Genomic DNA, 21,772 nt, shown 5'->3' with positions numbered 1-21,772 from the left:
CGCCAGTCGCAATTCAGTATCTGTTATTGCCAGTATGTAATAACATCAGTGAAAATGTACCTTTTATTCTTCAGTAGAATAACTTATTTTTAATCAGCCTTTTTAATCAGAAGATTGTTAAGCGGAATAATTATTGAAGTGTTCAAAAAGAACCAGATGCTCAAAGAGCTATTTCTTTTTAGCTAATTTGAAAGAAGTCCTGGGTTCTTTTTGTTTATGCCATGCAAACCAATTTCAGAAGTTTACGAAAAAGGAAAAACAGCATTGTAAGGCTACTCTGTGGATAGTGAACCTGGGACCAGATGAAGATAGTCATTAACTTTGCTGTAGCCTTGAACAGAGGTTGTGCTTAAACTTAGGAAATAAAGTATGAAGTAGAAGTGGATTAATATTTTAAAATACTGATTTGCTGTGTAATAATTTGTGTGGTGGTTAAATCTATTTTGAGCTAGAAGTGTATAACTGTTCAAAAGATGTTAAGCAAGCTAAAAACCCTTTTTATGGTTACATTCTTTGTTACCCTGCTCTACAGCTTCCCATTGGAGGAACCAAATTGAACAGTAGCACTGTTTTCACTCTGTTGTGGCAAAGTGACTTTTAAGTAAAGATGGTGGTGTGACACTTGAAAATATATAATACTGAATACTGTTGGTCTTTTGTTAGAATGAGACAATGCTGTAGGCAAGAACTATTCTTTTGTAAGAATTAAAAGGAAAAAATAGGACCCTTGAAAAAGTATGCCTCAAAACAATCTAAGTCACCACATGGACTCTAGAATGGCATACTTACTGCAATAGCATAATGTGGACAGTTTTCAAAATGGACTTTTAACACCTTATAAGAATTTGTCTTAGATGCCTAGCTTTTGAAAAATCGGGCACTTTGCTCATTTCAATTTTGTTCTTGCCTCTCTGCCCCATTTCTTAGTAGAAAGAAGGAAAACACTAGAATATCTCTATCTTTTTGCTAGTGCTTTTGGACTTCCAGCATCTCTGACTTCTAATGAGCATGAAATAGATAGCTTGAAATGAATAGGCAAGGTTTCAGTTATAAAGTTTATGTCATTTGAGGCATCTTTTGAATTTCTATTATTGAATTTGTAGGAGTTGATGTTTGCAGATGACTTGTTTATAATTGTGAATTAAGATAAAACACAGCCACAGACTGTCAAGTGGTGATAACACTAAAATAAATTGCTAACAATTTTATCTTTAAATTTTCCAGATGCTTGTGGTTAAATTTATGAGAGGTAGAATGGTACAGTAGAAGGAACATTATAATTGGGAATCTTTGTGATCTTCCATTAGATAACCTTCCCAGATTTGAGCTTGAAAGGTTGTTAATTCTGTGGTAATTTAAAAGTATGTTTTGTGTTAGTAAAGTTAACCTAATGTACTGTCTGGTGCTGAAGTAACACTTAAATTTTTCCTTCTGCTTTCTTACAACGAAATTTTTATTTTAAACAACGTTTTAAATTGTTTCTGCCTCCCTTCTCACACTCATTTTAAGCCAGAGACCAGCTTGATAACAAACCTTGGGTTTTCCCTGTATTGATAAGGAAATAATATTTTAGAGAATTCCAGGATCTAGAATCATATCTCTTGAACCACATATATTATGAGATACATGTTTGCCTTTAAAATCTGAATCTAATTCCACGTTATTGTCTTTGTTTCTAGATTTAGGAACGTTTTAGATTTTTCTCTATGTTTAAGTTAACATAATGTCAGAGAAAGGATTATATGGGAAGTTTTAGTTTGTCTTAGACAATTCAGACATTAAAACGTAACTATAGTTTTTGGTGTTTATATCAGTCATTGAATAATTCCTGTAATGTTTATAAAGATTTACTACACAAAGATGCTAATTTTTGTTCTTTTCTCCCCCACTCAGCCATCTGTTGAGTCTTCAAGTCCAGGTAAGTATTTTCTATATTTTTTATAATCTCTGTTCGACTAACATTTGGCCTATTAGTTACATAAAGGTTAGAGGAGTTAGACTATCATCTGACTTGCTTTTCTTCTGAATGCTTCTTTTCTCTGGGGAAAAAGAAATGGATGAAATATTTGACTGCCCATGAAGGTACAGGTGAGGCTGCTGTGAGTTCAACCTCGTGACTATTTGTGGGTTTCTTCTCTCTCTCTTTCTCTCTCTCTTTTTTTTAATGAATTGCCACATGTATTTTGTGTAGTTTTTATTTGCTGTTTGATTTGAAGTATATTTGAAGTGTATTTTTAAAAAGGAAACATTAACTGCTTAGAGATATTTGATTGTATAGGAAACTCAGAGTATTTGAGAAAAATACTGTTAGCGCATATGAGAGAGGGAAAGGTAAAATAAAAGATTCAACAAATGAGTGTTGTTGTAAATTAAGAAAGTTATTTTTAGATTTTATTATTTGTAGTATCAGGCTTCTGTCCAAGGAAATGTTTATTGTTTTAAGTAATAATAATTGTAGGCAATTAAGAAAAAATTAGGAATAAAAACTTAATGTAAAAAAATTTTTGGTCCACTGGTGAAAGGCTGTGTCCTTTGTAACATCTATACTTTGGAATTGATGCTAATAATAGTAGTCATGTGACCCAGGCTAAATGGTTTGTCTATAGACTCCACCAATGTAAACCAGTTACATCTAGTAGCCATTAGAGGTGAGGATTTAGGGGAGGGAAGGTAATAAAATGATGAGTGCATGTGATGTATTATAAACTGAATTTATCTTTTGAGTCTTTGCAAAGATGTAAGGTACTTTTTAGTGATTTCGCAGTAGGATGGAATTCTATGACGAAACAGTGATACTAGCCTTAACTCTGAAGCAAAATACTTACACAAAGCACCAGACTCCCTAACCCTAATAATTTACTTTTGGGATTCTTTTCCCTAGGAGATAGCCTAATCTTGGGCCTTAGTGATTAACAGAAAGGAATAGGATGGTTAGTTGGTCTCAAAGAACAAGGTAAAGAGAAGTCAACCGGGACTTCCCTGGTGGTCCAGTGGTTGGGACTCCGTGCTTCCACTGCAGGGGCCATGGGTTCGATCCCTGGTCAGGGAACTAAGATCCCACGTTCCATTTAAAAAAGAAAAAAAAAAAAAAAAAAAAAAAGAAGTCAACTAAAACAAGGGTGAAGAAAAATATAGCAACATCTGTAGGAATACATAATTATTGACTAAGTGTCCTAGAAGATTGCTGTGTGAACCGAAAAGTTTTGGGACATTTCCATTGAAAACTCAGAAAGAAGGAAGAATGATTGGGACAAAGAAGCAACAACTAAATTAGTGATTCTCAAACTGCTCTTACAGAACCCTTGTGTCGAGTCCCTCACCTAGTACTAAGGTCCCTCACCTAGTACTAAGATCCCCTACTAAAATTATGCCACATTCTTCTTAATTTCCAGAAGAAATTAAAGTAATATAATTTCTTAAGTGTTTTTATTTTATAAATCATTCTAAAACTCTGATAACTCATTTGTATTATAACAAGATAATACTTGATTTAGCAATTATATATTTAGTTATTTTATATTTAATATCAATATTTTGTTATGTTCCTCAGAGAGCATACTGACTTCTCAGTGCTTTGCCATCTGACCTAGCTTGCAGTTTACTCATCTTTGTGAACATAGGCTCTTTTCAGGTATTCTTTGAGGCAGAATATCTACTGCTTCTGAAACTCGGGCTTACAGGAGCCTTGAAGCACAGTAAAAGCAAAGGCATTGGAATTGGCAGAACCAGGATTAAAATTCCGTTCTTGGCACCTACTGGCTCTGTGAGTTTAAACATGCTATTTAAACTCTCTGGGCCTCAAGTTTTTGTTTTTTGTTCATAGGATTGTTTGAAGATTAAATGAGATAATGTATGTGAAGTGCTTAAGCATAGTATTTGGCACATAAGAAAATATTGTGAGGTAACAAGAACCCTGGAGTTTTGGTGCCCCTTATTCCTAATTGTCTGATTTTTCAAGAAATCAGCCTCTATATCTCTGTTTTACTTATTGGTTTTCTTAATGGAGTGAAATAGAAGGGTAGGTATATATAAAGGTAATATAACCTTTAACATTTTAAATTGATAAAAATAAATTGCTAATTGTTTTTGTTTTTTTTTAGTGTTAAGTAACTCATTTGTTTATTAGTTAACAATGCTTTTGTAAACTTAAGTCCAGGTTTGGCAATAGCCAAATGTGGGGATAGTTTATAGACTATATATGCCCAGCATTTGCTATCGCCTGTTACAAGTTTTGACCCTATTGAGTACAGCAGTATTCTCCAGCCACAAGGCTAAAAATAGATTAGCTTATACAAGTTACCTACTGGATTATTTTTAATGCCTTTCGTAAGAGTTTTGTATGTAATTTTAATAAACTTTGCTTTTTATACTCTATCTTTGAGTTATTTCAACTAAGTTAAGGACAGCTACCTTTATATTAGAATATATTTTCGTGGATATGTGATAAAATAATATTTGAGTTCAGATGATTGTGTATTTCACATGACTATATTCATACTCATTGGTTCTATTAGATATCAATCAATTGATTACGAATTGACTTTTCTCACACAAAAGATCATTCTTATTTGATATGACCATTTATTATTTACAACTCACGTTTTGTTGGAAGATTACAGTACTCTTCAAACATTCCCCCCACCTCCTCCCTGTTTTGCGGTTGTCACTGTAAATATATAGAAGTGAAACAGGGTAAAAAATAATCCTTAAAGAAGATATTTTGTGGGGGGTGATAAGTAAGGGCAAGAATTTTAGAAAACAACAAATAATACTTCCCGTGCATAGCCTTTTGTGCATAGCTTTTCCCTCTTACTTTTACTTGACATATCCAGCTTCAGATAACATATACATTAAATTAATATTAATAAGATACACATAATTTGGTTTACCAAACTGTTTAAAATATTCTTTACCAGGAGGTTCAGCAACATCAGATGACCATGAATTTGATCCATCAGCTGACATGCTGGTTCATGATTTTGATGATGAACGCACATTAGAAGAGGAAGAAATGATGGAAGGAGAAACAAACTTCAGTTCTGAAATAGAGGATCTTGCAAGGGTAAATAACAATAAGAGCTAGAGAATGAAGTGGTTATAACTTTTTTGTGGAGAGAGGAAACACTAAATTTTAGTTCTCTACTTTATTTTGGGGAAAGTGGTATTATATATAATCAATACTGAAAAATTTTATGTGGTCATAGGTGGGATAATTTAAAGTTGGAAATTTTTTAAAAAGAACTTTATTATGTGAATTAGAATTCAGTAGTTACTTTGGTAAAACATCACAGATATTGGGTCAAAAATATATAAAAAAGAGTACTAAATTTCCTCTTACATACCTTCTGCCTTCCCCCAATTACTGCACCTTTTATTTACTCCCCTTCAGAAGCAAAACTTCTTATGAGTTGTCATCGTCTTCCTCATTTCCTGCTTACTCCATAAAGTGCTCTAGATTGTCTCTGCCCCTTTCCTATCAAGATAACCAGTGATTTTATTGTTATATCGTTTGGTCGCTTTTTTCTCTACTTAACTCTCAGAGGTATTAACACAATTTACTATTCCCTTCTTTTTTTTGAATTTTAGAGCACCCACTGTCGTTTTCCCGATCTCCTTGTTCCTCTTCAGTGTCTTTTGTAGACTCGTCTTGCTTTCCTCAAGGATTAGATTCGGAATTTCCCAGTTCTCAGTTGTGGGTTGTGTTTTCTTCTGTCTGTAGATCAGTGCTCCTCAGAATACAGTATGAGGGTCAGCTGCATCAGAATCACTCATGGACTCACTAAGAAATGTGCATTTGTATGCCTCTCTCCCAGGCACACTGAATCAGAATGCGGGGCGGGGGGGGCTCAAATCTACATCTTCACCAAGTGTGCACACCAAGTTTAGACACTGCTAAGCTAGGTGGTTGATCTCATTTAATCCCATGGTGTCTGTGTATGCTCAGTATTTCTTAGTTATTTTTCTAGCATTAACCTATTCCCTGTCTCCAGTTTTGTTTATCTAACCACCTGCTTGACATTTCTGTTTGGATATCTCAGTAGACATCTTTACATTTTAAATGTCTAAACAGAATTATTGATTGATGTTCTCCTTCCTCTGCCTGTTTCTTCCCTGTATTCTCCATCTCAGTAGAAAATGGTACTACTGTTTACCTTGTTGCCTGAGTCAGAAACCAGGGAGTCATCTTTCTTCATTCTCAATATCCATTCCTAAATAAACCTATCATTTCTATCCAGAAATATCTCTTATCTGGCTCTTGTTCCATCTCTGCTGCTACCCTCAAGCCCAGGTCACCATCATTTTTAGCTTAGACTATTACAGTAGCTTCCTAACTGATTTTTCATGTCCTCTTTTACCACTCTTCTCTCCAATATATTACCACAGCAACTATGATGATCTTTTCAAAATATAAATCAATTTATATCAGCCTTCTATTTAAAAAGCTCTTCAGTGGCTTCCTGTTACACCAGAAGAAAATCCAGACTCCTTTCCCTGGCCAGCAAGGCCACCTACATGATATGGTCCTTTATCCCTTTACTACACTAGTTGTATAGCTACACTAGTTGCTTTTGTTCTTAGATGTGCTGTTTGTTTTCACACTTCAAGGCTTTTCAGGTCATTCCCACTCTCTGGTATGTGCTTTCTGCGTCTGGCTCCTTATCCTCTCAAGTCTGGGCTTAATATTCCCTCCTCAGAATGGCCTTTCCTGGCCCCTAATCAGCTTTTATAAACCACTGTACCCCATTCAATGCTTTCTTTATACCTAACACAATTTGTAATTATATGTTTGTTTAACTTTTTTGTCTGTATCCTTTAGTTCCATGAGAGGAGGGATAGTCTGTTTTATTCACCAATGTATTTCATGGCACCTAGCAAGAGTGGTCACCCAGAGTTTTTGAATGAATGAATAAATCAGTTTGGTATGCTATCATTGAAAGATATTATGTATACAATCTGCTGAACTCCATGACAAGAAGAACGTACGAAAAAAGACATATGCCAGCCTTTAAGCATTTGGAGTACATAATGTCATCGAAAAATGAATTCTTCCACTTTTACAGTAGTAAAGATTAATCTATGTTTCAGAATTTTAGTTTAGAACTTTTTTTTTTTTTTTTTTTTGCGGTACGCGGGCCTCTCACTGTTGTGGCCTCTCCTGTTGCGGAGCACAGGCTCCAGACGTGCAGGCTCAGCGGCCATGGCTCACGGGCCCAGCCACTCCGCGGCATGCGGAATCTTCCCAGACCAGGGCACGAACCCGTGTCCCCTGCATCGGCAGGCGGACTCCCAACCACTGCGCCACCAGGGAAGCCCTAGAACTTTTTAAAGTGTACAGTTAAAGAGCTGGAAAAGTAGTAGTATTAAGTCAAATCTTGTCAGGTGATCCCATTTTGAGTCATTTAGTGATTAAAACTGGCTTAATCCATAATACCTAAGCAATTCAATATTTTATTAAGCCAGACAACAGAATTGATCTTAGTGGTAATGGTGTAGAGCTGTTATAAAAGCTTTTCAAGGATGAGTTAAAAAGAACACGAGGAATCTGGAGTCAGAACTATTCTTTATAAGAGGCTGGAAAGCCATTCAAAAACTGGGATAATTTGCTTGGATGATTCAGAACCTAGGTGAACATCAGAGGAAACGATTGATTTAACAATCAGTCACAGTGGCTTCATATATTCATGAAGTGGAAATGCAGTTATTTTTAGTTATTTGCCTGTATTTCACAGAAACTTACCACTTTAGATATATTTTCTTTTTTTTGAATAACCCATCCATGGGATAAAGGGTAAAGGAAGAAGATCTTATATTTTCCATTTTTTCACATTCTGTGTTAGTCAAGTAATTGAGTAAGTAATTACTCAAGAAGAGATAATCAAGTACAGGTGAAAATAGGTTATGAAGTGGAATGATTATTTTATTTCAGAAAATGGGCTACTATAATTAGTACAAAATTACTAATGGGCTTCACTAAAATTTTGCTTGTGTTATGGTCTTTTCCTATTTTCTCCTTTATTCTACCTCCTTCCCCAGTCCCTTACAACCCCCCAGAATTTGCTTTCAAATGACCCTTTTTTAAGAAAAAGTAATTAAAATATACAAAGGGAGAGAAAGACAGGGGAACCAATCTTTTATCATTCTTTTCAACCAGACACTCTTAAACCTTCTCAGAGAGTACTTATAACTTTTCCCAAAGTAATTAAGGCTTAGGTGTAAGTAGCACATAATCACCAGTGCTTTCATCTGTAGCCTAGAGCTAAGCTACAGGGCCAATGTATTGGATTTCCTATAGTGTAAACTCTTTAGGTCCAAACCAAACTGGTTTTTGTTTTTATTAAAAAGGTGAGCATGATTTTGTCATTGATTACTAATTTGCTTGTATAGAAGTGAAACATCATAGTTGTGTCAGGAATTGGTAAGGTAGTTTATGCCTGGCATTTTGGTTGCATGAAATGGACCTTTGATGTAATTGGGGCAAAATTTTGACAGTTGATTCATTCAGGAGTTATCAATAACTGCAATAACCTGTAGTTTTAAGTTCATTCAATATGAATTCTAAAATTTCAGTGTAAACTAGCTTTTATGTGTATTGTTATGTTTGTATGCATGAATCTTATCAATATAAAGTATTTTAGGTAAGTTCAGCATTTAAATGTTTTAAGAGAATTAGATGTACAGGTTAGAATTTATTAGTGATCTTAGAAGTGTCAGAATCATTCCCATAGTAAACTTTGGTTTGCTGGGAATGGCTATATGCAGGTTTAACTCTGTTTTTCAAATGCACTCTTAAAACCCATGGTCTCACTTAACCGTAGCAGTCTATTTGGGAGAAGAGGGATCAGGATCAGCTATATCTTTATGTATTTATAGTTTTGAAAATCACATTATAACAGTGTTAATAATTAACACTTTAAAGTGCTAGACACATTTCACCAAGTGGATCTCCAGAGCTAGAGAATAAAGATTAAAATGTGAGAGATTGAGGTTTTTTTAAGTGTACACACCACATGAATTATACAGATAAAAAAAAGAAACTCCAGCATGGAGATTATAAAGAAGAGTTCACTGCCTTCATCTCTTCATGGTTTATTCTGTAGTGAAGCCCCAGCCCCAAGAGGTTGGTTACCTTAGGAACCAGCACTCTTGTCCAATCTGGATGTGGTCTTTTAAGCCTTCCTGGCTGAAAATCAGTCTCTTTCCTTCTTTCCCCCAACTTAATAAGTATTTACTGGTAAGTCACAACAGGTATACAAAGAGTACTATGTCCATCCACCAAATGGCCCTTCATTGGCCAACACCTGGTACCACGTGCAGTCATTGCTAAATGACTAATCCCCTGGTGTGAGGGAGAGGGAGCCACCTCCTGTGCAGCTAGGAGACAGATACCGCTCCAACCTTATCATGCTGCTGGTGGTGATTGGTAATGTTACCCTATTGTTGTGAAGTTTAAGGACAGATTAAATTTCAGATATAATGTTTGTCCTTGAAAAAGTCTATATTCTTTCCACCTCCACCTAGTCTCCGGTGAGCTTATATAGACATGATTGTCCCTCTTTTTGTTACAGTGCTTAGACAACTTATATTTTAAAGCACAATATGTAGGTATAGTCCACATGGCTGATTTTTATTCATCTTGTACTATGTCCATTTTCCTTCTTATAGTCTATCAACTTCTTTCCTTACTTTCCCTTACTTTTTATAGTCTATCAACCCTGCACATCTTATTTCACTCTCCATCAGGATGATGTACACTTAACCTAGGATCAGGTTTTGAGGAAGGGAGTCTATATGCATATGTATGTAAGGGCACTGTAAAGCAGTGAGTCAGACTGTACTACTTACTCAGTGTGTAACTTTGGGCTAGTTACTTAACATTATTAAGCTTCAGTGTTATTACAAGGATGATATATGTAAAACATTGAGCACAGTGTCTGGTACATGATAATCACTCAATAAATCTTAATAGTTATTCATAAAATTCTCAAAGAAATCTGTAACACCCGAACAGTGGAGAACCACTGTACTTGACTCATAATTTTCTTTCACTCTGCTCCTTCCATTTCTCAACTCTTGTATGAATGGGAACAAAACACTCTTGACACTTTATTGTGATGTTTCAATTTGGGAAAAGCCCCTTAGTACCTGGTAGAACATAGACTTCGACAATATAAGCTAATGAGAAAGTCTCTGGAACAGGTGACTGATGGGCCCTAGTATAATGTATTGTCAGCCACATTTTATTCATCTTTTAGTCTTTTTTCAGAAGGAAATAGCAAAGAACATTTGCTTTACGGGATAGCATTACTTTTTTTTTTTTTTGAGATTTTTTTTTTTTTTTTGGCTGCATTGGGTCTTCACTGCTGTGCACAGGCTTTCTCTAGTTGCAGCGAGTGGGGGCTACTCTTCGTTGAGGTGTGCGGGCCTCTCATCACGGTGGCTTCTCGTTGTAGAGCACAGGCTCTAGGCGCACAGACTTCAGTAGTTGTAGCACACGGGCTCAGCGCGGGCTCTAGAGCGCAGGCTCAGTAGTTGTGGTGTACGGGCTTAGTTGCTCTGCGGCATGTGGGGTCTTCCCGGACCAGGGCTCGAACCCACGTCGCCTGCATTGGCAGGCGGATTCTTAACCACTGCGCCGCCAGGGAAGCCCAGCATTACTTTTTATATCAAATATTTGGGGACAAATAATAGGAATCCATCTTGAACTAGCTTAGGCAAAATGAAGATTTAGTTGTAAGGCTTGTGTTAATTTCATTAAGGGCAGGGGGATATCTAGACCTCACGGACTCAAGTGCCACCAGAACATATTTTCTGTTTCTGCTTTTTTACATGGTGGTGTCCTTTTTCAGACTAATTTTCTTCACATCTTGTCAGTTTTCAGGCTCCTAGATTTATTGCTTGAGATATAGCCTATATTCTTTAGCTGCTATTGGTAAAATTCTGGAAACAAATTGTGGTCCACCTTGGGTCATGTGCCCATTCCAAATGCATGGCCAGGGAGTACAGTGATTCTAATTGGGTTAGATACTATGAGGTCCATGAGGTAAGCTTTCAATCAAAATACATGCTTGGAATGGAGGAAAGAACACTTCTGGAAAAAGATGCGTGTAGAAGTAGAAAGAAAGGATTGGGTAGCAGACAAGATACGATACTTGAATTTAAAACTGGGGATTCCTCAGCAAAGTTAATTTGAGGTTTTATTGTAGTTGTAGCCCAGTGTTTTCTGTAAGGGCATCACTTTATACCTTAGATCAAGTAAGGTATTTTTCATACTGTGTGGGTCATGATTGTTGCTTACTGACTTGTTGCTTACTAACTTGATATTGGGTAACAAATTAAAAGTCAATTCCAAAGAAAAGCATAATACCACTATATAGTCTTTGTTTTCAATATTAAGAATTTTCTTGATGGAATAGGCAAGGATATTTTGTTTACACATGATAAAACCCACCTAAAACCAACTTTGACTGAAAATAAACTTTTTAGAAATTTGTTAGAACTTCTTTAGAACTTTATTGTTTTTATTATTTTTTCGGTGTCATACGAATATGTATCTGGGTCCAAGGAATGTCTGGAGCCAGAGATTCAGTGTCACAAGAACCTCTTGATCACTCTTAACCCATGGTTAAATCTGTTGATTCCTTCTGCAGGGTCTCTTGAGTTTTTTCAGTACCACAACCACTAATTTGGCTTAGGCTCTGATTATACTCATATGAATAACAGTGGATTCCAACTTAGCAAACTAAATTTCTCCCTGCCTAAGTCCATCTTGAATATTTTGTTGTGTGCATAATTTTCCCTAAGATGTTCCATAGGGTCAGTCACTGTTCAGCAGCTACTCTCAAATGAATCAAAAGGTCAATCACTGTTCAACAGCTACTCTCAAATGAATCAAAAGTAGAGTATAACAGATCCCTTTAGAAACTAAGTAAAACTAGAGAAAGTAGGTAAAAATACCAGCCCTAACTTTTTTTGGTTACTACAGATACCTTCTATTATAATCAGGATAACCTGCTTATTCGTTGTTTGTTTTCTACGCTTGCACAGTTGTCATTTCCTCTGACTTTTCTCTCTTCCAGTTCTGTTACTGTTTTTCAGATTCAAGCACTTCTCTTCCAAATGCACTATGATCAGCCGCTTCTGACTCTACTCTGTTCTCTGCTTAGTCAATATTGGAGGTGTTGCTAAATTTTTCTTTGAGAAATGAATTTTTATAAAGCAAGTCACACTTCTCAGATGTGTATCCAAGAGGGAAAAATCTTGACCTCACCATGGAAGTCAGATATTCCACTTACCTGAAAATGGTTAAAAAAAAAAAAAATCTTTTCATGCAGTTGGTGTATCACTTACCCTTTTGACGTGCAACTTAGCTATCAGCTGTTAGTGATAAGCTTTATTAAAGATAATGATCGCACTTTATTACCTCCCACTGGAAAGGCTGATTTGCAGTTATCTTATCCTAGAACTGTGAGATAAGTGGTTCTCCAGGTGGTCTCATACCAGCAGCATCAATATCACCTGGTACTTTAAAAAATGCAGATACTCAGGCCCCACTTCAGCCTTACTAGATCAGAAACTTTGGGGTGGGGTTCAGCAGTCTGTTTAAATAAGGTCTCAAGGTGATTCTCTTGCCCTTGAATAAGACAGACCAAAGGTAGAGAACTTGAAGACATTTATTTGATTGGTAATCATACCTCTTTTTTGTGATCTCTCAAAGTATCAGTTAACTCAGTTGTAAAAATTAGAGGTAGTAGCATATTAAGGTAGTCTTAAAGATTAAATAAATATTATGAAACAGGCTGTTTATGAATTCTCAAGGTCCATGTAAATGTTAGTTGCAAACCTACACTAAAGTGTTTTTCCTGGTTTGGCCCTTATTCATAATAGTGACTTCAGTGGGTTGGTCATAGAAGTGACTTCATCGTTAAACCTGCTTCTCATTTGTGGTGCAGAAGTTTATGGAAAGTATGAGCTGGGCTTAGGAGATCTAGGTATTATAGTAAAGTCTCTGTCAGTGCATGATGTTTCTCTCTGCTTGGTTTTCTTATTTACATATATAAAGGTAGCACTGTCATCTGGTACTTTTAAAGATCAAATAAGATAGTGTAATATTCTCACTCTGCTTTTGTTAAGAAAAGAGAATAAGATAGTGGAATTAGAGCACTTATCACAAATGCCTGGCATATAGAAGACACTTAATGGAAGCTATATGTTATGATTGTTTATATAACCCACCTTTTCTATATCTTTTTCTCATATTACTTCTTTCTTGATTTTGAAGTTCTGTTTTCTTAAATCCTGACTCCTAATTCCCAAATTTCTGTCTCCTGTACCAGATGCTTGGTACTGGACCAGATATCTGCAGGGACTAGATCCTTGAACACTTCACGCACTGTCTGTGTTATTGCACCTTGAGAATCACAATACGAGATGTCAATTAAGTATGCCAGCTTGTCATTGATTTCTGTTTCAGAAACAGATTCACAGGCTGATTTATAACTAGAATATCCATTTACAGTATGAAATAGAAGTGTTAAACAGTATTTTCTTCCTATTTCTTTCTATAAGAAAATTTTTTCAAATTATAATCATTAGTTGCTTTTTACACACGAATTCTGAGTGATGGGGGTTAACTTTATGATCTAAGTATTTAGTGTCACTGTATGATCTAAGTATTTAGTGTCACCAGGTTATATCATCCAGTCTGATGTATTCATGCCCACTATAACAGTGTATTTAACACACGGGCTAGACTTATTTCTATCCATGAATGAGGCTACAAGACTGCTGGAGAAATACAAAAGTCTTGTTTCATGATTATCCTTGTTCTAGGTTCTAAACTGACTGACTCAGTTAAATTTTTCTTCAGAGTGTGTATGTGTGCGTCTGTGTAAAACTTCCTTTTTATAATCAATTCTGTCATGTTTCCCTGATACTTTATCATGCTTGATTATTGATTAGAGTGAGTACCTCTGCAGAAAGCTGATTTCATTTCATTACATACGGATATTTCTTCATTTCACCTTGAGGAGGGTGTGTTTTTTGTGATGATTGGGGAAGGTCCAGGTCCCTGGCTGAGGCAGCCTGGTATATATATGATAAGAGTATGGGCTTTTGTAATTAGACTTGAAATCTGGCTTCACTACTTGTAACTTGTGTGGTTTTTGGAGAAATTGCTTAATCTGCCAGCCTCAATTTCCTCATCTATGAAATGGAGATAATACAACAGTTTTGTAAGATGGATAGTAAGGATTCCATGGAAGGATTTTATATGCAATTATACATAAACCTAGAAAAGAATATATAGCTAATGTAATCCAGTATCATTCATGTATGTCATTGCTGTTTTAATTTATTTGGGCTGGGCTATGAATTTCATCCCCCTTTCTGGGTTTGTTAACTTAGTTTACAGTCTATTTTCTGATTATTCTATTTCCCCACTCCCAAATTATGTATGGTACGCTTACTAAGTGTGAGCATCCATACGTAGTGTTAACTGAACATTGGTGTACATTCACTGAATTGATGCAGAAAAGAATAGTAAAAGCCTAGGATTTTCTTAGGTTTCAGAATTATATTCAGTTTTACCTTTTATGATTTGAGAATTCATAACAGTTCTAAGAGTATACTCAACAGATTTGTGAATTATAGGAATATGAAATATCACCTATTCAGAAATTAACTTTTTATTTTGTTCTATTTAGGAAGGTGACATGCCAATTCATGAACTTCTCAGCCTTTATGGTTATGATAGTACTATTCGACTACCTGAGGAAGATGAGGAGGAGGAGGAGGAGGAAGAAGGTGAAGATGATGAAGATGCTGATAATGATGATAACAGTGGCTGTAGTGGGGAAAATAAAGTAAGGTTATACACATATTTTTATTACTCTTGAAGTTAAAGTTTATTAATACATTCATTTTGACTGCTTATTTTTGTCATCTGTTTTTACTGACTTTAAAAGTAATACATTTAAATGTTAAAAGTTAATATATAGATATACGTAATACAAATTGGAAGTCCCCTGTAATCTAATCCAGAGAAGTAATAGTTTTCTCTGTGTCATTCCAGATTCCTTATCAATGCCTAGTCTAAATAAATTTGTATGAACTTTTTAAAAAATGCTATTTTTTTTAAGTAATAAAGGCTAATTGGCAGTTCTGTATTCACTTTTGTTTTGAAATAATTTTAGATTTACAGAAGAGGCTCAAAGATAGTACAGAGTTTCTGCATATTCTTCACTCAGCTACCCCTAATGTTAGCATCTGTGTAACCATGGTCTATTTATTAAAACTAAGAAATCAACAGTGGTACCATACTATTAATTAAACTACAGACAATTCAGATTTCACGAGATTTTCCACTGATGTTCTTCTTCCTGTTCCAGGATCCAACCCAAGACACCATTTAGTATATTTATTTTAGCCTTCCAGTTGTATTTGGAATACTATGACCTTTCATCTGCAACAATTTTCTTTTTATCTTAGAGATTTAATTTATTATTCCACAGGAAGAGAATATAAAAGATTCCTCAGGTCAAGAGGATGAAACTCAGTCTTCCAATGATGATCCATCACAATCTGTTGCTTCTCAAGATGCCCAGGAAATAATCCGTCCACGTCGATGTAAATATTTTGATACAAGTAAGTGTTATTAGTTACTATTTTTTGGATATGATTTTTACTGCTTAATATATGCCTCAAATTTTAGTGTTTTTTTTCACTACTCTGTTTGAATTCATTGATTTTGAAATCTTGCTCATCAGTAATGGGATTTTGTTCTAGATTATTAGTTTAGCAGTACTGGGGCCCTCTTGTCCATGAATATACTACAGTAATTACTGTGTCACTATGATGCCCGATTCTGAGTGTGTTCCTTTTTTTCCCTCTTGACTGTTCTTTAGTTTGTTTCATGGTCATCTTTTTTATTTCTCCTAGTCTTTTCCTCAGTTTTCCATTTTCTGCTTTCTTTGCCTCCTCAGCCTTGATATATTCATAAGCATTGCTTTCTCTAATCAATGGCTCCCAAGTCCAAACAGTGGTTGACTCTTGAGGTAGGAATATGTTATACAAAGAACTCTCCTAATTTTTCTACAGTTATGATCTAGTCAGAGATGACCAGTAGTCAAGACAACATTTAATATATGTATCTTGAATATTTGCATGTTTCATCTGCTCCATAATATTTCATTCTAAGCAGGAATCCTTACTCTGGAAGTAAGATAAGAAAAAGTTAAACATTAGTGTTATTAGTTTAAATATGTGGTCTAAATTTCTATACTTGAAAAAGGAAAATAGTTGAAGAACAATAACTCTCATGAAATGTGGTAAAGTAATAACTGATTAAACATGGCTACTTCTTTGTATGAGTGACTTCTGTTACACAGTTTGTTTAGAAGTGAATGTAGGACTGCTAATAATAATTTTATTGTGAACTTTGATCACAGATATGGTCCAACTGAAAAGTATATCAATGCACAGAGAGATTAGTTACTGAGACAATTGTTTGGGGGAAATGTGGTATTTTTCCCTTAGTTAAACCAGGAGCAGATCCATTGCCAAAGTTTGCTCAAAAGTGGGATACTAAGTGACTGCCTCTTGAAATAATATTTCATAATTCACATCTGGTATTTTAGTTATGGTGTATGCATTGAAGCTACAAATATACTGCCTATCTTAGCTTTTCCATAGGAAGAATTAATTTCTGTATGCAGTGTTACCCTTTTGAATTTTGTGTGCCATTTTAGAGTTGAGAAGATGCTGACAGTCTCATGGTTTTCAGATTTCCCACCCCTTTATGTAAATACATTCTTAGTCCAAAATGTAAACAAATAGCAGCTTGCCTGCTCTGAATAAAACAGGAGTTGGGAAGACATACATACCCTCTCTTCATGCACTCCCCCCAAAGTGGTGCTACAGAGTTGTCAGTGCTTTAAGGAGCACTGCTCAGAAACCACTGTTTTGCCCCAATTCTTATTTTATAAGGGAAGAAACTGAGCTCATACAATTTATTCTGTCACCAAGCTGTTGGAAGGAGAATTAGGCTTAGAACAGATTATCTTGACTCTGAATCAGATTTTTTCTTAAAATTTTTTGTAGGAAATCATTTTATGAAAATACAGTTGTCTAAGAAGATTGTCCTAGAAGGTTTATGAGTTTTGTTTTTTTTGTTTTAACTGACAGGGTATTATTTGATTAAAAATATCTTGACCTACCTCTGCAAATACCTTTTGGCATATTTAAATATTTGATGGTAGATATAAGAATGGATAGGATAAGCAATCATTTTATAGTACTATTGTCTTACTTATTCTAGATAGTGAAATAGAAGAAGAATCTGAAGAAGATGAAGATTATATACCATCAGAAGACTGGAAAAAGGTAGTTAGAGCCATATTTTCCCAAAACTTAGATAAATAAATATTTAAAAAGCCAAGTGTAATTATTCTTTTACTAAGTATAAATATTGATAAAATTGAAGTAAGTCTTTTTGTGACATATGAATGTTTAGACTTTCCCTTAATACATCCAGGTAAGAAAAATAATTTACCTTTTTATAAATAAAATAATGGTATAGAAAAAATTGGACTTTGTTGAGCAAGCCAGTACTCAGAGCAAGGTTAGAATTCCAAATTTCTGAACCACTACAAATTACACTTTTGTTAGCTACACTATAAAAAGTATCACATGTGATTTTTTTTTTTAATATACTTGAGAAAGCAGTTGTGGAGGCTTTGGTATTTGTTAAGTAAATTTTGTTTAATAAGTTAGATTACAAGTTTTTCCATCCCATATTAATGTCGATATTTACAACTCGAGTATATTGTGTGAAGAGACAGATTTGGGCTTCGGTATAACTATCCATAATTAATTTCTAAAATGAGTCTAAAGATAATATATTGACGTAGTCTTTAAATATAAAATTGTATAACATTGTGTAGTTAATCACATGGTTAAATTGAAGAATTTTAAGCTGTTGCAAAGCAGTTGACTTATTAGGAAGATTTATCAAAATGTTATATAGAATTGATCAGGGCAAATCATTTATATAGAAGAGATGATGTTATTCTTGTTGAGATAGGTGACCTGATATTTCTCTTAAAATCTCCATTGAGGTTTTTTAGTGTTCTTTTTCATAGGTCTGATGTTTAATTTAGGGCATAAGCAGTCATTTATTTGGAAGCAGAATAGCCCAAAATATCAAATTGAGTGGCCTTTCTGCGCTTTTTGAGTCATGATTGTTTACTTAATTAGTTAATACTTTTGAGGCTTCCTGGTGTTTTGTTTAGTTTGTTTAAAGTTGTCTAGTTTGGGATGCCTGGGGCAAACTTAAAAAGAGCTAACCTCCTTGTGGATTAAAATAAGGGAAAATCTCTATATTTAGAGTTTCAGTTGGGAAGAATGAAGTATTCAAATGAACTTGGACTGTGCTACCCAAGGATCCTGGGCTTCAGCCAGAATTGATCTATTTATGGGTTTCCAAAGAGACGTTTAGAAGAGAGAGACATTAGTGTGGGTTGGAGTGGTAAGGAAAGATTATCCCAGTGCCGGATGTGTTAATTAACTTGAGTGAGTAATGAATGAATGATGGGACTGAAGACAGAAAAAAGGATCACAGAAGTTACTGTTTGTGTGACCTATTTGAGCAAGTGTTCTTCAATCCATTTTTTTCTGATTCCTATATCATGTAGAAATTAAGGTGAAAAAAAAGCTAGAAACCTTGGGAGTCATCTTAAACTGTTATTTTCTACCACACGTTCAAGTTTATCTTTTCTCCAGTATAAATTGATTTTGTATCTGGAGTTTCCCAAGAGAGTATTTGATTAAGCCTTGAATTTTTTTTTTTTTTAATGAAGCAATAAAAACTCAGGAGGGAGAACATGGGGGAGATGAAGCCTTTACTGCTAGGGAGTATTAGTCCCTTCCTCAGGAAAAATATGTAATAACGTAGACCACAGTAAATCCAGATTGTCTTATTTTAGTGAGATTTGTAAAAAAGTGTCAGGATTCAGAGATTCATCTTCTAAGGCTTGTAAGATGAAATTGAATTTTTATAGAAACTAGGGTAGAGGAAACAGCTTTGAAATCAAACCTGAGTTCAAATTATAGCTCAGAATTTACTAGTAGTGTGTTCCTGAGGAAATTAATTTTGTTGAGTTTCATCTCCTCAAATACAATATGGGAATGACAAATTCAGCCTTGTCGAAGTTGGTGAGGATTTAATGAAAATGTTGCATAAGATACCTGGTACATAATGCACCTAAATGCTGTTTTCCTTCCCTTCCCTGCAGAACAAATTAGGTGAAAAGAAGTTATCTGAACTCAATAGGAAAAAGGAAGTGTCTTATCTTTATACCAGTCGAGAAGTTATCAACCCTGGCTTCATGTTAGAATCACTTAAAGAACTTTTAAATACTGATTACCATGGCTTTCATCCAGAGATTCTAGTTTAATTGGTCTGGAATGGATCCAGACATCTATATTTTAGAAGCGCCCTAGCCAGGGTTGATAACTTGACTAATTATTCTCTGATAGGCATAGGTGAGTAAAGTTAAAAGAGCCACAAGAAGTGACAATAGAGTAATCTTTTTTATGGTGAAAGACATAAAGAAAATTTCTATATATGAGTAGAGAAAATGCGAATGTGGTATTTTTAGAAAACTAACTGGTTTTCCTGTACAGGTGCAGCAATAAATTTATTACATAGAACATGTCTTTGAAGTTATACTAGATAAAATGAAATTCTAACAAAAGTGGGAAACAATAACAGGAGAGAGAAACTTTTCAAATCCCAAGAGTTATTTAAACTTACTAGACCATGATTTTGTACCTTTCCTGCATAAGTCTTCATTCTGAAAATGTAGTAACTGTATTATTAACATTTAGCCACAGACAAAAGAGGGCCCATGTAATTAATCTTGGTCCCTATGTCTTGTAAAATCTCATCAGTGGTGATTTCTCATTGTCTTTCTGAACAGCCAGTTTCCCCTAATCTGTGTTGTGACTATATAGATTACCAGATTTCCTAAAATAAGATTTAATTACATTTGGGAGAAGGTACGGTTTCATCTTGTATTGTTTTAATGAAAGTTAGGTACTAATTACCTGTCCAGTTGGTTTGGAGTTTCATTCGTTTGGCCTCTACTGAGCTTTATACAAACCCTTTCGTTAGTTCCCTTACCTTAAAGCTCTGGTTCTCAGACTTCAGTGTGTGTCAGAATCACCTGGACAGCTTGTTAAAACACTTATAATTGCCGAATCCCATCCTCATAGTTTCTGGTTCAGTAGGTCTGGTGTAAGACCTGAGTATTTGTGTTTGGTGATGCTGCTGATCCAGAGACCATAGCTTAGAGTGGGATGCTCTGAAAATACTTTAACTTGACTTTCTGCTTTTCAGAGTTATCTTATAATTGAATTATAAGAATTCATTTTTATTTCTTTTCCTCCATATTTTGAAGTAAAGTTTGTATCCATTTCACCCCATTATTATTACTAATATTTTCATCCAGTCATATCCAAGGTCTTATCTATTATTAATTCATGCATCCTCACAATACTCCCCTGAGATAGTTAATTGGTTGTAACTGTATTTTATGACAAACCAGGAACAGTTAACCCAAGAAGGTAAATCTAGAAAATGGATACAAAATCTGTGTTACTAGATCTTATTAATGTTTTATGTTATTTTTAAAATAGGAGATTATGGTGGGCTCCATGTTTCAAGCAGAGATTCCAGTTGGCATTTGTAGATACAAAGAAAATGAAAAAGGTGAGTTATTAGTAAATTTACTAATTTATAGCTGAATTCATGCTTTTGAACTGATGAACTGTTTTTATAATGGGATAAGAACATGACAGTTTGTTTGTTACCCCACTGATTTATGAAAGAAGACCTCTGCACCAGTATCTGTAAGAAATACGTTTTCTGTTTCTCCACTTCTGTCCATAGAAGTCTAGCCAAAAAAGAAAGAAAGAAAAGTGAATGCTTCTTTGGTATTGGATTATTAGATGACTTAAAACATTCCAACTTTTAATTTTTTTCATATTGTAAGTACTCTAAAATATATGCCCTTTTATAACCTTTATGATTTATATTTTAAAAGGTTATTTTGTTTCAGTGGAAGCTGTTGGACAGGTTTTAAAAAAAACAAGTAAACAACTAATATAAAAAATTTATTTGCTTCTGAAACTTCTAATATTACTAAAATTGAGTATTTTGATGTTTGTGTATTTAAAAACAATTTGGAAAAATTGTTTTACTTTGGAAAAACAATTTGTATACTTAAATTTTACATTTTTTTTCATTATTTTGTCTAAAAGTGCTAAGGTAAGTCACAAATAATAAATACTTAACAAAAACAGAATACTTGAAGATTTCTTTTTTAAGTCTATTTCAGATTATCTGCTTTTGAGAGAGTTCCAGAAAGAGAGAGAGAGAGTGTGTGTGTGTGCGCACGCACGTTTAATGAGTTTTCATGTGCGGTGTGACATCACTCAATGCTAGAACTCTTTCATCATTTCTTTATTTCAGTTTTCTTTTCCGCACTTCACCTTACATATACAGAGCCTTTGGGCTTGTCGTCTTGTTTGTTTTCTTTTTCAGCATTCCCTCTAGAAAATTTATATTCTAAGTATGCACCTGCTTTCAGGGCAGAGCAGCAGATCAGAAGCAGTTAACGGAGCACCACAGGCTAGTAAATTCTAGTGACAGTAGAAATGTTTTAACACAACAGTAACAGCTTTCAGGTTAATTTCTGCAACATACAGGAATGTT

General features: G+C 34.8%; 1 protein-coding gene across 18 annotated transcripts in view; it reads left to right on the top strand.

The window, feature by feature from the left end:
- Nucleotides 1–21,772, top strand: part of MIER1 (MIER1 transcriptional regulator) — a 56,508-nt gene that overhangs the window by 12,690 nt on the left and 22,046 nt on the right. For 17 of the 18 annotated variants that reach the window (XM_060139805.1, XM_060139810.1, XM_060139802.1 and 14 more), the window contains 6 exons: nucleotides 1,894–1,918; nucleotides 4,917–5,062; nucleotides 14,703–14,861; nucleotides 15,510–15,642; nucleotides 17,315–17,382; nucleotides 20,698–20,767. In XM_060139805.1, the coding sequence (XP_059995788.1) occupies nucleotides 1,894–1,918; nucleotides 4,917–5,062; nucleotides 14,703–14,861; nucleotides 15,510–15,642; nucleotides 17,315–17,382; nucleotides 20,698–20,767 (601 nt within the window). Of the gene's footprint in view, nucleotides 1–1,893; nucleotides 1,919–3,579; nucleotides 3,764–4,916; nucleotides 5,063–14,702; nucleotides 14,862–15,509; nucleotides 15,643–17,314; nucleotides 17,383–20,697; nucleotides 20,768–21,772 lie in introns of those variants that run through there. The other variant, XM_060139815.1, reaches the window with a different exon arrangement.

The sequence above is a fragment of the Lagenorhynchus albirostris genome, chromosome 2 (genome assembly GCF_949774975.1).
Source record: "Lagenorhynchus albirostris chromosome 2, mLagAlb1.1, whole genome shotgun sequence".
Classification (NCBI taxonomy): domain Eukaryota; kingdom Metazoa; phylum Chordata; class Mammalia; order Artiodactyla; family Delphinidae; genus Lagenorhynchus; species Lagenorhynchus albirostris.
Note: the sequence above shows the minus strand (reverse complement) of the source record. Positions and strands in the feature narration are given on the sequence as shown.